At 40.3% G+C, this 19,129-nt stretch overlaps 1 protein-coding gene across 1 annotated transcript in view; it reads left to right on the top strand.

Annotated features, from left to right (window-relative positions):
• The first annotated feature begins 230 nt into the window (after positions 1-230).
• Positions 231-19,129, top strand: part of LOC134620494 (NLR family CARD domain-containing protein 3-like) — a 39,856-nt gene continuing 20,957 nt past the window's right edge. Inside the window, exons 1-2 of the mRNA XM_065470105.1 lie at positions 231-363; positions 7,889-8,174. Of these exons, the coding sequence (XP_065326177.1) occupies positions 231-363; positions 7,889-8,174 (419 nt within the window). The remainder of the gene's footprint in view (positions 364-7,888; positions 8,175-19,129) is intronic.

Here is a 19,129-nt window from a genome sequence, read left to right as displayed (position 1 = left end):
TTTTTATTCCAATCCATTCTTTTGCAGCATTTAAATAACCTTTATCAGATTTGATGGTTTTGTTTTGCTTTTCTTTCACAAATGTGGGATTAAATTGTGTTAAAATGCACAAAACAGTGATGTCATGTTTTGTGACGAGGACCCAGGCACAGAGAGACTTCATGAATTTGGGAATCTTATGATTTAATAAAGAGATTTGCAGACTTGCACAGAGATGACTGATAGCGCAGATGAAGAGAACAGACGATGAGGACAGGGAGGAACAGGGTTTAAATGCAACAAGGAGACAGTCAGAGGGAACTCGGGACAACTGGAGACATTTAAGGATGCAGGGACTAACAGAGATGGGGAAGAAGTCTCATCGTGACGAGTAAAGTTTATCTTGCCTGGCTGGGCAGCTCTCTGGGTGCTCAGCACCCCCAAAGCTCTGATCCTAGAATCGCCCCTGGCTTACTGTATTACAAAATTAAAACAATGTCAGTCCATGGAAAGACTGTAGCAGATATATTAAGGAGACAAAATAAAGTTTTATAATCTGTGAAGTGGATGATATAGTCATAGCCATATTTTTTGGTCATAGCTATAAAGCAACAGTTTAAGAAACCGTCATTCAACCTGGGATGCTACATACATCATAGTCTGTGGCCTGTGCTCTGTATTTAAGCAGCAGATTTATTAATGTTTAAAAAAGGCACAACCTTTACTTTGAAGAGGAACAGACCCTGTAAACATGTTTCAGACTGAACAGTCCTTCAATGTTGACACTAGATCATATTTTCTACTCTTCTGTCCACTGGAGTGGGTTGGTGATCAGTCTGTGAGGTGTTATCTATTGATCTCCATCATTAATACACATTAAACACAAGTATGAAGCTGATAAGATGGAAAATGCTCTTAAACAGTCTCCTGCTAAGTTGCTTGGATTTCACTTGTAAATGTACCTCAGTGTTTGATAAATAAACCATTTTAAATTTACTTTGGTCACAAAACCAGCAGAAAAATTAGATGTAACTGGTATTACTGGCATATTTGGAGCCTCCTGTTGTCATGAAATTCCCTTCATGGTTTTGAACATGACTCACAGAGAATGCTGAGTTGTTAATCAATGCTTAAGTCATTAACCTACAGTCAAAAATGTCACCAAATGTTTCCCTAAAATATTATTTCTCTTATGTGTGTTTTGTCAGGTTTGTTTCATGAATATTTGTCAGACGGAAGAAGGTGATATTCCAACACAGCTGAAAAGGAGAGCTGTCGATGCCTTACATTTGAAGAGCAGAGCACTGAAGAAAAGCTGTGACTCCACCGTGAGTTGGACACTGTGATTCATCACCTCCACCAGCAACACACTGACCTGCATTCATCAATAGATGACTCTCAGGACGCTGGTTCCACAGCTGTTCCTGTTCACAGCAGCATCCAGTTAGAGAGGAAACTGTATCATGTAATGATGATGTTCCTGCGTCATGTTGTTGCTCCTCCTCCACATGCTTACCTGCCACAGTTTAACTCCGCCTCTCAGACAGTCATGTCACCTGATCTGCATGTTTTGCTGTACGATGACATCATCTTGATGTTGACGAGGAGGGCGAGAAAAACTAGTTTTGTCCTGCAGATGGCGATCTTGCACCGTGTTCAGAGAGCCGACACTTTGATGATGCTGCTCTACTCAACTTACTTTTAGCCTGGGTTGGACTTTATATGAGCAGCTTCCACTCTGGTTTCACTGTTAAACACACTTGTTGGATTTCACTTGGAAAAGCTGAAAAATATTTTATTGTAAAATTATTTGTTGGTACATATTTTGAGGGTCAAATATCTTGTTTGATTTGAGGAATGAACTGTTAAGATGGAAACAATGAACCAGGTTAAAATACTTTAAATCAGTGCAGATGTATAATGTAATGTAACATGTTGATAATGGTTGCAGTGGGCTTGTAATGTAAATGTGATTAAATGTGACATTAATGGTGACGCTGCATAAACCTGATCAAACAGTTCTATTAGTGGGTCTGTGTGATCAGCATCAGTGGGTTAAGGTGAGGCCTTGACTAGTAGAACGTCATGTTGGTGTCTGACAACACATGAGCCAACATCAGACTCCGAGCGCTACGATGCTAAAGATCAGAAGATCCAGTGCGACATCATCGTTACCTGGCAACAGCAGCCCTAATCTGACTTTATTGGAGGATATTTACAGCAGCAACACTGTTTAGTTTGATATGACGGATTAACAACATGCTGTGATATCCAGTTCATCTGTAATAGATACTGGATCTAATCAGTCAGCAGATATTTGATCAGCTTATTTATAACTATACTAGAAACAAACACAACTGTGTTGGTGATTCATGCAAACTTGCATATCAGCCTTTGAAGGTTTTGTAGTATTGAGAACAAAGAGGTTGTGTTAGGGCTGAAAAGCCCGACTTGTTCTCCTCTGCAGGTCATCAAATGCACCACAGAAGTTTGTATTTGCACAGCCTGTATATGTTTGATGGCTTTATTATTCTCTGTTCAAAGACAATAAATGTGGAAAATGTCTCATGTAGTATCAGCTTCATTTAAAATGACTGCAAACATTTAGAGAACATGTGCTGCTGTTTGTCCTACATTTCAACACTGAATGAACCCTGAAAACGTGATGGCAGGTGGCAGATTGGAGTCCACATGAAATATCGGCTGTATGAAGACTGGAAAATATAGATGATACAAACATGCAGCCAAACATTTGTGGACATGGATAAACTCTCTGATCCAAAAAGCAGGAAGTGACACAGCTAGAAAATGAAAGTGTGTAACAGCTGAAGTCAAATGTAATGCAGAGTTGAATCTGCACTTGGATCCATGTGTGAAAGGTCCACATGTAGGGATCACATGAGTCCTGATGTTTGTCAGTGCAGCTTGATAACTCCATCTACTGTGGGCTACATATACTGGGCTGGTAGCTCCATAGTGTTGCAAAGAAACTATTCAATGTGCAAATTTAAAATCAGAGGCTCTTCTAACACAGGAGCCATGTTGAGTTTAGATCACAGCGACCACCGGCAGTCTGAAATGGAATGAAGCCCATTGACAGCCAGCAGGTCTAAACAGGAACGCAGCCATTTGTATGCGTGGCAATGATGTGGCTGCAGCTGACACAGGATTGGTTCAAACTAAACATCATTTCACAGAGTTCACAAATAAACTCACGTTTTTATCTTTGAAGATCATCATAAAGTAGAATTGATGGTCCAGCAGACAACAGCAGGAGGTTTGAGCCCTTCTGATGCAGCAGAAACAGGATTTGGAGGAAGATGTTAATAGATTAGAAAGAATTGTACACTGTGAATCAATGCAAGTCTTTCTAGATAGACAGATCTTTAATAATCCCTCAGGTAGGTTCCTCTGGGACAGTCACAGATAGAGACACCAATTCTGACGTCCTTTGAAAGTTTTCATCACTCGTCATGTACACAGATGTTAATTCTACATATTCCTAGTACTGAACTCTAAATCAATATGAAGAAAATGCTCCTACTAATCTGCATATATGTTGATATCAAATCCTTTTCCAGCACATGGATAAATCTCTATAAATCTTTCAGTCTGATCAGAATGGGCACAGTGTTGTTATTGCAGCACTCCCTGATGTTTGAAAAGCTAAATGTCCATTTTAAAGTGCTCGTGTGTAGGATTGTGTTTCCTTCCTTTGTGCAGTTCTTACAGTAAACATGTTTGAATGTTTCCTGTTCCCCTGATGCTTCTTCCTGTTGGATAAAGTTGCTTTGAATAACATGTTCTTATAGGTTTCAATGAACTTCAAACTGGGATCCACTTACAAAACTGTCTCATTTTATTGGAACGATCCACATTTGCATCCATTCACGGTACATTTGACATCTGAACACGTTTGTACACATGATGAAAGGACAGATGGTGTTTGTGTGTCCTTCTTAAACTTAGTGTGAATGTTTCATCATGTAGAACTACTTAGAACAAAGTCTTTGGGAACATTTGGAGAACACGTTTAGGAAAGTAACATCCTGGTAGAACATTTTCTTAAAGCAAAGCAGAGCTGCAACATGACTGTGAGGATTCACAATAATAAAGTCACAATACTTTATTATTATGAAGACTAAAGTGCACCTTAATGCTGCCGATGAATACACATGTTCTTTGTGAAAGCATGAGCACAGCTGACATGCACCACACTGACCCCACTCGCCCCATTTCTTCATCCACTTCTTGCTCTTGTGCTTGAAATGAGACGAAGACACAGCAAAAGTCAGAGGCTCTAAAATCCACAAAAAGGGGGCTTGTTAGATCAGGATATTGATGTGATCCATAGAAAACATGGATAATACACCACTTTATTTGAAGACATCTGTAGCACTGCCTCAGGATGTTTCCTCCTCTGTGCACCTAAAGAAAAGGTCAAAGGTCAGCAGCACATGTAGTTGGGACAATTCTTCATTTACAAACAACAGTCGCACAAACTACACAATGATTTTCCTCCAATTAGGACGTTTCACTTGCAGAAATGGTCCTGTGTGATTTCTAGGCTGTGATATAAAAACTAGTTCCTAATGGCAGCGATTCACTCAGTAAACATGTGTTTCCTTCACCAACCTCACACACAGATCCAATAAGATCAGGAAGTGGGCAGTATAGTACAATATGTGTTATTTTGTACTGTGCTGCCCAAACTAAAGATCTGCTGAAGTGTTGGAAATGATTCAGATGTTTATTTTGGACGATACAGCAGAAGATCAGACATGAAAGTGGAGATAACACAGAAGACCTGCAGCAAAGGGTCAGAGGTCAGACTGGGCCACGTGATTCAACAATGAGCCAATGATCATCAAGTAGTGACTAAAGCAGAGCCCTGACGTTCTGACATTTATCACACAGTTAGAACAAATGTCTGCTGATGACTTCATCTCATGAAATGACTGATAGATGTCAATTCATTGATCAGCTGAGCTGCTGATCTTCATCGTGCACAGAAACATTCAGCTTGTTTCAATCAGTAAATAACTCCCACTACTCCCAGTTTGAACTGTTCCCACTCAAAATGCTGTCAGAACAATGATCATTGTAGAACTTCACAAACATCACGTGTTGTTTTCCACATGGAAGATCAGCAAACATACAGAAACTTCCTGTTGCCACACACGGCCTCTAAAATCTCTTCCACGCTTTCTGTCTGAAGTCCACTCTCTGTGTCGGATCCACAGGAAACAACAAGATCTTATTAACATGGTTTTCAATGTGTCTCCTTCCAAAAAGTCCAACCAATGAACAAATGTGTATATTTGTGGAGGCCGAACAAAAGCATGACACATTTGTCTGTTTCTATAAACTGGTGTCAAACACAAATATGAAGAGTTTCATTGACAGACTCCAAAATGCCCCCGCAGTGAATCAAAGGGAAATCCTACAGTGTGCAGAGAATCTTAATGGCTCCAACATCAACACATCCACAATGTTGGATCCAGTTCTACCTCACAGAGTTACTAAGACACACCCTCTGCCAGCATTACAACAGCTCCACCTGCTTCACCTGCCTCCTCAGCCTCTGTACACCTGAAGAGAAAAGAAAGGCTCCAAAAGCTCAAATCTACAAAGGATTCATGAAGTTTCATCCAACAAGAACATGTTTGCCTTCCACAGTGTGCTGTTAGACACCACTGTACCTCTGCCATTTCAAAAAGAGCAGCTTGGGAACATTTTGGCTCCAAACACTTTGTGTTTAACTTCCTAATCTTTGTTTTCTTTGTGAACAACATCTGGAGCTTTTTGACTCATAGAAACATCATTTTGTTCTTTAGATGACAGCAGATTGGGACTGAATAATCAATCACTATCAAACCAATAAAGATGCTGATTTTACAGGAACTGTGTTGGAGAAGCTGTAAAGACATGAAACTGATCCCAAACCAGTTGATAGTGCTGATTATTCCAAATAAAGCTGTTTTCCATTTGAGATGACTTTCTGTCCTGATATATAATAAAGATGTTGGTTGTTTTTGAGCCCCTGTATTAAAAGTAGATCCAGTTTAAAGTCAGCTTGAGTTTGATGTCTTTATGTCAAAGCTGCTCATGATGTTGAGCTGCTGATGGAATAAAAACAGGTAAAAATCTGCCTCAATATAAAAGCATGTAGTCCAGACTTAAATGTAGCCTATTGTTAGCTGAGGTCCACACACAGTGTTTGACAGTGTAAACTGTGTGAAAGGGCTGCTGGTGGAGCTCACTAGGATGAGCAGGTGACCATGTGCCACGAGGTGGAGAGCAGCTGGCCTGGCTTTGATTCTGACCACGCCCCCTTTCTCTCTCCCTCTGCTTTGCTGTCACTTATCTTCACTGCTCTGTCCAATAAAGCTGAAAAAGGCCCCAAATCAAAGAAATCTGCTGCAGCCTCTGAAATGTCTTCTGTTTCCTTCCCGACGGCTTTTTCACCGTCAGCCCATCAGACAGTCCAGCAGCATTTATGATGATGTCATGATGTTGAAGAGACTGCTATGGTGGCCTCCCATGACCCCCAGCCTCATCTACACTGAGATGCAGACATTTGAAAACAACTGAATAATAGTCCAACACAACAGTCTGTGTACAGACACACACTGAGCTTTCATAGAGTCAAAGGAGTCAATCAAACACAGCTAGTTGAGTCATTTCTTGTGTGAGTCTAAAGTGAATCTAGTATTTGAAAGTCCACTTCCTGTATTTGTTGTTGAAGACTTCTTCAGCTTCTTCTCAAGGACATCAGCTGCTTGTTTGGCAGCAGAGGCAGTTAAGAAGCTTCCTGAAAAACACTGAACAGTGAGTTCACTGTGGCATATGACAAATTCAGCTTTCTATGTGCAAATGTGTCTGTGTCAACCTTTCAAATGCTGTTGAATCCAAAACATCAGCGGCTCCTTGGCTGCTCACTTCATGCACTTCTGTCTTTGTGACAGTCCAATGACATCACAGCTGTTTCCACCCCCAGTGTCTCAGGACTGGACACCTTTAAACATGTGGAGGATCAAACAGCCATCCAGCTAAACATACATGAAACTATCAAAGCTGACAATCATTCCAATAACATCTAATGCTACATATATATAGACACAGGACTACAAGGAAATGGCTCTCAGCATCTGGCTGTGGGAACAAATGATCCCTGTTTGTCTTCAAATTGTGTGCATGTTTTAGACGTGTGTCACATGTAGAAACACAAAAATGCCACAAAGATGTGTTTGACACAACTGTGCAGCTGTAAGTTGTTTCTAATGATTCATTGAAGCTCTTCTAACATTCTGGAGACAATCAGTCCATGAATCTGTTCAACACCACAACAATTTGACTTCAATGTGAACGTTTGCCATTTAATAACCTTCTTCATCCAGCTGACAAGCATCCTTCATTCCTCAGATTCATGTTTATCATCACATTATCATTAAAGGCCAGAACCATATTTATCAATATTCTGAACATTTGTTTCACAGTAAAATGAGCAGAATTAAAGAACTTTTTATATGTTTCACTTTTTCATCTGATCTGTCAAATCAAAAAGTTCCCAGAGTCAAATTTAGTTTGTCAAAACAAAGAAATCCCAAATTTACATCTTAATGAATGAAACAACTTTAATAAAGTTAATCAGTACACAAGGAAAGGACCAAAAGATGGAAACAATGGGGACAAGGGAAAATGAGGAGGTGAGATAGAAGGAGGAAGGAAAGGAGAGAACAGGAAGTTAAAAAAATGAGAAAGTGAGGACAGATGAGTCGATGAAGGTGTAAAGGAAAATAAAGGTATAAGGAGGTAGGAAGGAGGTGTCTCCTTTCCATGAAAGCATGGCAAGGCCAGTCAGACGTTCCCGTTCTGCATCTCACAGGAACGTCTGCTTCTCTTTAAGGTGGAGAAACACCTCTGAGCTTCAGCCGCTGTCATGGGAGTGATGATGAGGGTGTTGAACAGTCCCAGTCTCAGAGGAAGTCTCCTGGAGGTGGTCCTGCTGTCGAACAGCCTGGTATCAAACCAGTGCTCCCAGCAGCTCTTGAACTGGGGACCCCCATAGAGGAGCACCGACTGAGCATGAACCTCGGCCTTCCTCAGCTACGACACTGCAGTCAGAAAGGAAACCTGATGCTGCTGATGTCTGACGGTGGCGTGAGTCGTATACGGGAGCTGGCTCATTTCGGGTCTGCTGCTTGCGCCTCGAGCCTCCATTTAAATGGAAAATTGTGAATTGAGGTAGAAAATCATTGTTTGGGTCCAAAAGAAATGGAGCTGACACATCACGGGTGTGACAGCATCAGCATCGACAAACACAAACTAAACATGGCAAACTTAAAAGAGCTTGTTGCATTTAGAAATGTGGCAGGTGGAAAGGCGTCCTTGGGCAAACAGCTGACTGCACGGCCGCATGTTGCACGTTATGGACAAGTTCAGAATCAGAGGAAATATTGAAGCTCTGCTCTTAGTGTGTTCTGTACAGGTGAAGGAGGAAAGTCTCTGAGAGCTGCTGCTGAGGTCACATGACTCCTTTTAGGTGATGGGACTGGTTGGACTTGTTTCTGCAGAGAACACACGAAGACTTGTTTCATCTCTGACGTCATGACGTGTTGGATAAAGACTCCAAAGCAACAACAAAGTCTCTAACATCCAGCTCAGAGCCTTTCAAACAGAGTGTGCAGGTAGAGATTTGTTCTCCTCATGTCTTCATCAGACTGTGCTGCAGGTCGGTACCAACATTACAACATGAAACGTTCCTCAAACATCTGCCACTGTTTGATCCTCCTTAACAGAGGAAGTGTGACTGTGATGTGATGTTTTGTTCACATGAACAGGCTCAAAGTCAAATCAGAAGCACACCTAAGATGGAAGGGTGGAAATCCACCACGATAAATGAATGTTTGACCTGAAGAAGAAACGTGTGGATGTCACGGTGAGCTGCGCTTAGAAATCCTGTCCATAAAATCGTGAACAGAATCGGTGACAAAGGGCAGCCCTAGCGGAGTCCATCACCCACTGGGAACTAGTCCGACTTATTGCCGGCAATGCGACCCAAGCTCTTGCAACGGTTGTATAGGGATCGAATGGCCGGTACCAATGGGCCAGATACCACATACTCCCGCAGCACCTCCCACAAGACACCACGAGGGACACGGTCGAATGCCTTCTCCAAGTCCACAAAACATATGTAGACTAGTTGGGCAAACTCCCATGCATCCTCAAGTATCCTTGAAAGGATAAAGAGCTGGTCAAGTGTTCCGCAACCAGGACGAAAACCGCATTGTTCCTCCTGTATCTGAGGTTCGACTAGCAGACGAACTCTCCTTTCCAGCACCCTGGCATAGACTTTCCCAGGGAGGCTGAGAAGTGTGATCCCCCTGTAGTTGGAACACACCCTCCGGTCTCCCTTCTTAAAGATGGGGATTACCACCCCGGTCTGCCAGTCCAGGGGTACTGCCCCTGATCTCCACGCATCATTGTAGAGGCGTGTCAACCAGGACAGCCCTACAACTCCATGAATTAATACCTTATCGTGGTGGAGGGGTTTGTGTTTCCCAGGGATCCAAGGGGCTATGTTGTCCGGGAGCCTTTGCCCCCTGGTAGGGTCTCCCATGGCAAATTGGTCCTGGGTGAGGGTCCAGATAAAGAGCGATTCAGAAGACCCTTATGTCGATGATTTATCATTTCTGCATTTTTCATGTGTTAAAACAGAGTTAAATAAGCTTTTCATTATTTCTCTTACGTTTTGTATCATCAGCGCAAGTACTTTGGTTTCTGGCTTACAGCAGTCACTTTGGAACAGATTATTCTGCCCGTGACATATTTCAAAGTGTGTTTATAAAGCTGACCAATAATCAGCTTTATTCTGTAGCACAATAGTGAGTTGAAGCACCATTCCTGCCTGCTTTTTGTTTCCTTGTTAGTTGGAGTGTGTGTGTCCAAATCAGAGCTTTCATTCTATATTCATTCAAAAACAACATGCTGTTTTTGTGAAAATCTTCCTTCTCTCCCTCCCACACCTGTCCTGATGTAGGACAAGTGGAGTCCCGCCTCCTTCCAGGAAGCAGCTCACCTGCGTGTCTGTGTTTAGTGTCCAGGTGTGGAGTGGAGCTGGTTGTTGGTGTGTGTTTGAAGAAACTGTAAGTTTGCTTTGTTTCCTCCTTTAACAGTTTGTCTTTAGGAACTTTACTGATTGTTCAGCTCATGTTTGATGTCTTCACACAACAAACTGTGTGTGTTTATATTTCCGGTTTCTCCATTAAAGTCAGTGTGTAATGTTTTCCTGGCTAACATCACCTGTGTGCAGCTTATTTCTAGCACAAGCAGCACAAATCTTCCGCTCCGTAGTTCACGGTAACAGACTCACAGCTGAAACTGGGAAATAGATACTGTATATGTTTGTAGATGAGCACAGTCCAGGAATACAGTTCTAGGTTGACTGTTTTTTTTATGTTAACAGGTTTAGATTTGTTTTCATATTCCAGTCTGAATGTTCCAGATGTTGGGTTAGCATTTTATTTATTTTCTGCGATTATATCACATGATGAGTTTAAAGTGAAGTGTTTAAAGAACTTGCAGAATGCGCACAGTGACACAAAGGCAAATCTAATCTTTAATTAGTTTAGGCAGCTGGCCGCTGCATGCTGACCCACACAGTTCAATGAAACCATCGACTCTCTGAGGCTATTATATAAATTTCACTAATTAAAACGGGTGTGCTTCCTTACACTCATGTACACGCTGCCTTTATCTTCAGGGCAGTATTAGCCTTCTGAAGCTGTGGCTCGCAAATCACTCTTCTATAGTTTGTCTGTAGTAATAGAAAACGGTTGTAGCGGTCATTACTAATTTTAATAAATCAATGATTTTATTTGAAAGTGAAGTTGACTTTACTGCAGTTTGAATTTGGTGCTGAAACAAATACAGTGAAAAAATCTGTAGATGGAGTACCATTAACCAATTTACTACACGGGTGCTGCAGATAGAGCGACTCCCAGACAACCCATGAATTGCTTGCAATCTTTAATCTATTCATATTTCTTGCCACAAATTTGAGTCCCAGTGTTAATTTCAATCATAGGGACCTCATCCTCAATTAGATTAGAGAATATTTACTGCAGATTGAATAAGAATAGATCTTGGGCTGAGACTGCATGAGAATGAGAACAGAAATGAGAAAGGCATATAAAGGACAGGTAGCATACGAGGTGTGTCCTTAACTCAGTTAAATTATCTCTAATTAAAACATGTTGAGGGGTTAAGTTTCAAAGAAGCTACTGGGTTAGGTTTAGAAAGACAATCATAGTTTGGACTAAAATACAGTGGTTAACCTGTATTTACAGTAGGCAAGCTCTGTTTTGTCAACACCCTCCTGTCAAAAGTAATTTCTTAAAAATCCAGGCTCATTGGCATAAAAATGGACCATGAGCACAAAACATAGATTCCATTTATGTGACGGTTTTACAAAATACTGTTAGACTGGGCCTTGAGTGACGTAGCATCAGTGCATCTTGTCTTTCTGTGGGTCAATAAATCAAAGATCTTCTGGAGCTTGTCTCTTGTTGGGAAATCTTTCTACTATCTTTGTTCTATTAGAGGTGGAGCCCTGACTCATTCAAGGTAACGGCTGTCTTTTTTCTAAATATCAAGTACAGCAAGTTTGGACTTGGACGTTTGCTGTTATGTGTGAGTTCACTCAGGACTTCTAAGGAGAGATTATGTAATTAAGTCAGCTCTGTCACAGCAATAAGTGTTTTACACTGACGCTACAACAAGGTTTCATGTCCTCACACGTCAGTCAACTTTACTCTGACAGTTCAGTCAAACACAGTATTTTTGGAGTGAAAATCTGAAGGTGTAGCCTACATACATACACACACACACACATACATACACACACACACACACACACACACACACACACATACACACACACACACACATACACACACACACACAGCTGCATTTTGATAAAGGAAAAATTCATTCATGTGATTGAATTTTTAGGTTTGGCAGCGTTTTCAATAGATAAAGGCGAATGGCTTAACCCTTAATGACTGGTCGGAGCGAAAACGCTTTGTTTTGCGTAACTACTTTTAAACCCCGGTGTTCCAGATTAACTGGCATTGCAGATCAACACGTGTTGGTTGAACAGATGTGTGGTAGATTTGCTTTTCAGGAACCGCTACTGACAAAACAGCAAATAAACAGCAAATATTTCATCTGTGACATTTGTGAGGTTACCTCAAACACACTAAGTCAGTCTTGTTAATGTTCAACAACAAAATGTAAAAAAATGTCGTGAGTTTACCTGGTGATATCCTCATGTATGAGGCGAAGGTGAAAACAGCAAACAAATAAACGTCACCACACCGATACTGTTCACAAGACAGCAAGAATAAACAATCGCGAAAATCTTGTTGTCGTTGTCGTTCTTTTAGTTTGTGTGCACTCGAATAGAGTGGAGTCAATTACAACCACCTGTGGCCAACTGCCATAGTCTACAGCCAAATTAACTTGTGACACACATCTGCACCTGGCTCTATCGCTATGTATGAATTCGTTTCATGCACAATACATTTGGAACTTTCTATTTTGTCTGTTTTTGTGTCTTGCAAATAAAACTTTAAAATAAATGAAATGGTATTATGTATTTATTTTTTGCCTAAATCAGTAAGAAATGCCAAATTATATACACAGAGTTATAGAAATCACCTCTCCCGTTGAACCTGATGATTTCAATATTTCATCCCATAACAAAGACATACGTCTTGACACATCAATATTTCATTAGTGTTATAACATCACATCCTGTAAGCATAGTCTGCCTGTGTCTTTTCTCTGGAAATTACCATTTCCAGCCAATATAGATAATTCATTAACATGGCTGGAGAGTTGGTTGTTATGTACAGTCTGTATAAGTGCAGTTAATATAATAAACATTTGTAAGGAGATAGCAGATACTGTAAAGCAAGTCTACCACACATCTGCATGACCAACACCAGTTGAACTGCGACGCCAGTTAATCTAGAACACCGGTAGAATTGTAACCACCAAAGTAAAAATAAATATAGTGAAATAGGATATCCTTGGTGAATACCACGTTTCAGGTCAAATCTCGGGGTGGAGCCGTTAATCATTTTAATAGAACTATTGTCATTTGTGTATAAGGTTTTGACAGCTTTACAGAAAAACTCTCCAAAGCCAAATTTTTCCATAGAGTGGAAAATAAATTGATGTTCAATTGTATCAAAAGCCTTATAAAAATCCAGGAAGAGAATTAAGCTATTGTCACATACCAAATCAGAGTAATCAAGTAGATCCAAAACCAGCATAATGTTATTAGAAATGTGTCTATTTCTCATAAAGCCTGATTGTGTCTCATCGATAACTGTGTCCACCTAAATAGTCCACCTGAAGATCGTCTGGGATGGGATGGGATGCAGGTGTGGAGTTGACAGCCACACCCGAGCATCAGCTCCTCGGACACCGGGCCGCGGACCATGACAGTTTACTGACAATTGACATTGATAGCAGACATCATCATCATTATTCCAACAATCCTCTCCACACAGACAAGCACACTCGAGTATCACTAAATCAAATTTAACACGCATTTGTAATGACACTAGTTCAGTTTACAATAGGGTTTATTCGCTCGGTCAGCAGGTGGCGGTATCCTCGTACACTGGGGAGTAAACTGCCATTAAACGAAACAGAAGAAGAGAACATCTGCACATGCGCGGTACGGATCGGAGAGTCCTGATCTGTAACAATCTTTTTATTTTTCGTTTTTGCCTACATTATATTGAAATGTTTCATTATTGCAAAAATTTTAAGAGATACTTATTATTCTTAACATCTTAGATACTCTGACCCGTAACTATCGTAAAATACTTCGACTGGAAGTAGACACCTTTCGCACATGCGTGGTACTGATCAGGTTTCCGGTACGGATCGGGTAGTGACAGGCCACGCTTTGCTGATTCGATCAGCCGTTCATAACACTTCCCACGTTGCAACATATGTCAGCGTGTCCGCCATTACTTGCCCAGAACCGGAAGTGACGTCATTTCGCGGAAATTTTATTTTTTTTTCCTATAGCGTATTTACAGATTTACAGATATCCTGGTGTTTTTTGCTTTTTGGTTTTTTTTTTATATTAGACTTCATGTCTATCTGTATAGTTTCTGGGATGCTTAGAACTCAAATTACACTCTTGGAAATAGTTTGTTTTGAGGTTGTTTTTTTTTTTTTGCAAATTTGCATTTTAATATTTATTTTCGTTTTTCCTGCAGTACATAAAAATTGGTGTATCTCAAATATAAAACTATGAAGACAATCAAAATAAATTTCAAGTGGTTGGAAGTTATGTTATGCAACTTTTTTGCATTTACACTATTGAGGGACATCCCTCTGAAATTTCTTTAAATTTAAATTTCTAACTGTGGCCTCCAAACACACTAAACGTCACTAATGTCTCACATATGAAAACTCTCTCTCTCTCTTTCCTTCGCTCGCCCGCTTTCCGTCGCCGGTGTCACTCCTAAAACTTCGCTTTCTCCCTAAACAACCAAGTGCCACATGTTGCTATATCATTTTTTTTTTTGATTGGCTGACATGGTAAACTTTAACACCAATAAGGAAGGGGTGTATTTTCTTTTTTCACTTGCAAGCGAAGAGTGGTATATAGTTTGAAGTCCACACTTTCGACCCAATTTGAAATGGAGACTCTGAGTCGCTGCATCTTGTAGCTGTGTTGTCTTGATTTGGTCATGTGATTTTGACGCGTCGACCCCAGAGATTTAACTAGAAATATGTTTAAAACGAAATATGTTTATATAAATAAGACCTGGAGGAGGCGTGTTCCTTTTTGGACATTGAAAGATCGACGAATAAGGGGAACCCTTGGTCAGGTAGCGACGAGGCTTGACTGTGAACTGAAGTACTGACAGTGATGCCTGCCGCGATTTTGCAACTCGAGTTAATGGCTTGACGGCTCGTAAATGCTTACGTGTGCTTATCTTAGACGTAGACGATTGAGAAGGGATGCCTGCCTGGTTAATTTACTTTGGGTAGGGTAGCAATAACTACTGTGCAGATTTCTGAAATGAAGAGAGGTAACGCTGAGCAGTTTTGGAAGGGTTGCTTGACTTGAAAGACTGATTAGAGGAGAACTGTCCTCAATGATGGTAACCCCCCAAAACCGGCAGAGCCAAGTAGAATACTGCAGTCAGGACAACTAACCTCATAGGAGATGACAAGGCTTTATAGGCAGTAGTCATCTTGTTGGAGCCCTGTCTCGAATGACTGTGTCAAGGAGAGAAGGTTTAGTGATGTTGGTGAAAGTGAGGGAGAAATTATGTGCACAGCAGAGTTCGGAAGTCTTAAAAGGAGTGATTGAGGACAGTATTTGGCCCTGGAAGGTGTGGAGATCAGGGAAATATTTTACTGCTATTCATAATCACCATCATTACCATTGCATTAATAACATAATCTACAGTAATGATATTGCATTCAGATGTTTAAATATATTGGCAGCCAATTAGCCTTTATTACAGGTGCAGTGATAACCACTTTAAACTGTTGAGTTAAATTTATAATCTTAAATGCTTATATGCTGATTATATTGGGTTATGCTATTTGAATAACCAGGTTATTCATTATTATCTTTTATTCATTTATATCTTTTGATTAAGCTTTTAGTAGTGGGTCTTGATTAAAACATTTATTCAATGGATTACATATACATAGTTTTAGTTAGGTTATTACACATATGAGAATGGCTTCTGTCTCTCTGTCTGTTGAGAGGTCAGGAGTCGATCGGCGGGGTGAGGCAAAGTGCATTTGAGGTCGACCACACACACACAGTAGATAGACTGTTAGATTTGTATTGTGATTGTCATTTATGCTTAGAAATATCTACTTAGATATTCTTAGAGTTTTATAATTAGGTGTAGATTGGTAGAGGTTTGATCCTTAATAGTCTGCAAGCTTTGTGTGCATTCCACAGCTCTCTGACTTTCACACCCACATTTTAGGAGCATGGGAGAGGTCGTACCTTGTCTTATTGTTTTATGGTAGGATAAACGTATCTATATCTGTTTTAGGCTAAGTGCCTTTTGTTTAGATGGACGGCTCTGGGGAGTCTTCCTGGGGTCACAGTTTGACCCCCACACACAGATACACACACACACACACATACACACACACACAAGGTATTCTTTGTCCACATGTACACCCATGTAAGAGGTCATATGTTAATGACCCTATGCATATTCATGTTACCACAATAAAAGAGCAGTGTTACGGGGGAGCGGACGAGAGCAACTGGGGTCAAGCGAAGGAACGGCGCCTGTCCAGTTCTCTCCCGTGCACGTGAAACATAAAGAACTTGCCTACTCGTGTCTTGCTTGCTGTGTAATTACATTGCCTTCAATGTTCCAGCAAATAGGGTTAAGCTATTAACCTATGTTACGGGTTCAGAAATTGAGGATGAGAGTAAAACAATGATGGTCCAGAAGAGGTCGTTCAAACAATTGATTTTAATGAATGCACGCTGCGTGGAGAGGTGCAAACTGCAAAACAGTTGTACATCTCTGCCCAAAATACACTCTAGATTGCTTTTATAACATCAGGGTATTGTAACGCCCCTTCTTGCGTTTACAAGCACATAATTTGCATGTACAGAACATTCAGGTATTTTAAGAATTAAATGTAACATAGAGGTTCCTCCTTGTGGCATACTCTTCCAAATATGGTGATGACCTAAGGCCTTGAGGTCACCCTGGGCTGGACATCCTTCCGTCACCTGTAACTAGGCAAACTCAAATCCCACAAGAAGCTGAATACATTCAGGCCTTTGCTCAGCTACTATTTTACTGTAACAATATACTCAGCATATGAGTTATGATACATATATATTTAACTCAATCATTTTAAAGTAGTTATAACTGCACCTGTAATAAACATGTTAATATTTGATTATGATAACCCCTATAATATAAATTATAACATAATGCCAGCAGCTTCAATAAACACTTTGATGAAATGATAGAATGTTAAGGATGGTGGTTATATACAGTTCAGCAGTGACCTAATTTCTTTAAATATTACAATTCCCTCTTTTGACGTCTTCCAAAGACGTCACTACACCATTCCCAGGTCCACTACCTTCGCTTTGACCCTCTCTCTGCTACCCCTTACTAACCTACTGTGTTCATCTAAGGTTCCTGTCATTATTCAAAGTTGGTTCACAATATCATATCAGACAAAATGATAAATCCTACTGCCACGTCTGCTTTGTTAAGCTCTTCAGTTAGACTCTGTGCCTGTGTGCCAATGTGTGTGTACATGCGTCTCGACGTTTAATGTCTAAATGTACATTTGGATGTATGTGGACTTGTATGTCTATCGGCATTTATGAGTCAGTAGTTTTTAAGAAAGAAGGCATTAGTGTGTAAAATGTTTCCTGACTATTAACTCCTGATACTGGAGGGACTTTCCTGTTTGCCCAACCTCTTGGGTTTTTGGCCTTTTACACTTTTACTAAAGAAATTTTTAATAGAGCCCAAAGAGATTTTTATTTTGCTCCTGTGCTTGACAGGATAAGCCAAGTTGTTTTTGTTTTGTTTTGAAATTTCCCCTTCTGTGTGTGTGTGTGTACATAAGTAAGGATATGATAATCAACATAAGATCCCTGGTTTGCAAATGATTTTCTGCCCCCACTGCAGGGCAACATCCTACATCATTTTGTGGTGAGTCTATGTTGGCTAGTTTAATACAGATATATAACAGTTTCTTGATTCCATGGCCCACTCATAGTTGCGCAGTGTCAATGTATGTGGAGAGTTCAATACACATTTCTTGGCTAATTATTTTCCCAATAAAAGTGAAATCAAACATTGCATTTGATTTCATTTATGTATTATCATGTCCTGGGCTCTATCCATTATATTAACTTTATTCAATCTCAATACTCTTTATGTGTGTGAGCAACGCTTTTAGTTTTATTAAACACAGAGTAAAATACACACCATCCCCATGTCAGCCTGACTCTCCACTAAAAAACACACTTCAAAGTTTTCTATCAGGTTTTACGCCTCTTTTGGCTTCAAGCATATACATAACATGCAAAGGTTACTGTTAATGCCCGTTAGACAAGTTTCCATTATCTACAACATTTTGTTTCACCCGGCTCACCCTCACACGTTTCCTGTTCGCTTATTGCATATTTATCTTTAACACCTTTTACCTCAGTAGTTGCTAAGCAGAAACAAAGCAACCTATGATCCACCTTTACCCTGTAAAATAAACCCCTGTCATGTTTGTGTCTGTAAGCATGTTTTGCATTCATTCCTGCAAGTTAGAAGCTGTATCAAGCCCAGGCCTTTGGCCTGGCCTATATTTAAATCATGTGTGTTTGTAAGTGTGCATGCAATTAACCTGCTATGTTCTCATCTTCCCTCAACATGTATCACCTGGACACTCTCACCAGTGAAGCTTAAAACCCTTTTGGACGGAACATCAACTCTAAACAAGCACAGTTATGCTTTGTGTATAAAATGAACTCAACCTGTAAATAGAGACATCACTGTTATGTCAAACATAAAATAATACTGTACAACACGTTATTAATACAGTCATCCTAAGGCAGATTATATGATAGCATTAAAAGAATCTCCAAATCCCAAATCCCAACAAGTCCTGCTTTTAAATCTTCCCTGACTTTCCCTTCAAGTTCTGCTTTCTTAGTACAATAATTAGGTCCTCCTATTTATCTTTACATCTGCCATATTGATTCCTTCATGTGTAAGTGTCAGATTTCGAGCATCTAAAACTTTACTCAGTCTCTGTTGTGCTAATGATGTCATAGTGAACGCCTGCAAGTTCACATAAGCCACCACACTATGTGTAGTCAGAACTTTTAGTGAGTGTTCTCTCCCTACATGTACTGTTTCCTATATTATTTTGGCAAGCCCTGCTGCATGCTGTGCACATTTAGGGTGCCTTGCTTCTGTTGGACTCAACCTCATGCTAACCTACATAAATACCTGTCTTAAGAGAGACCTCTGCACAGCTCAGACGCCAGTTGCAAGAGCTCTCTAACATTAGAATCATCAACTGTGGCTTATATAGTGTT

The sequence above is a fragment of the Pelmatolapia mariae genome, linkage group LG3_W (genome assembly GCF_036321145.2).
Source record: "Pelmatolapia mariae isolate MD_Pm_ZW linkage group LG3_W, Pm_UMD_F_2, whole genome shotgun sequence".
Classification (NCBI taxonomy): Eukaryota; Metazoa; Chordata; class Actinopteri; order Cichliformes; family Cichlidae; genus Pelmatolapia; species Pelmatolapia mariae.
The sequence above is the reverse complement of the archived record's forward strand: the minus strand, read 5'-3'. Positions and strand labels throughout refer to the sequence as shown.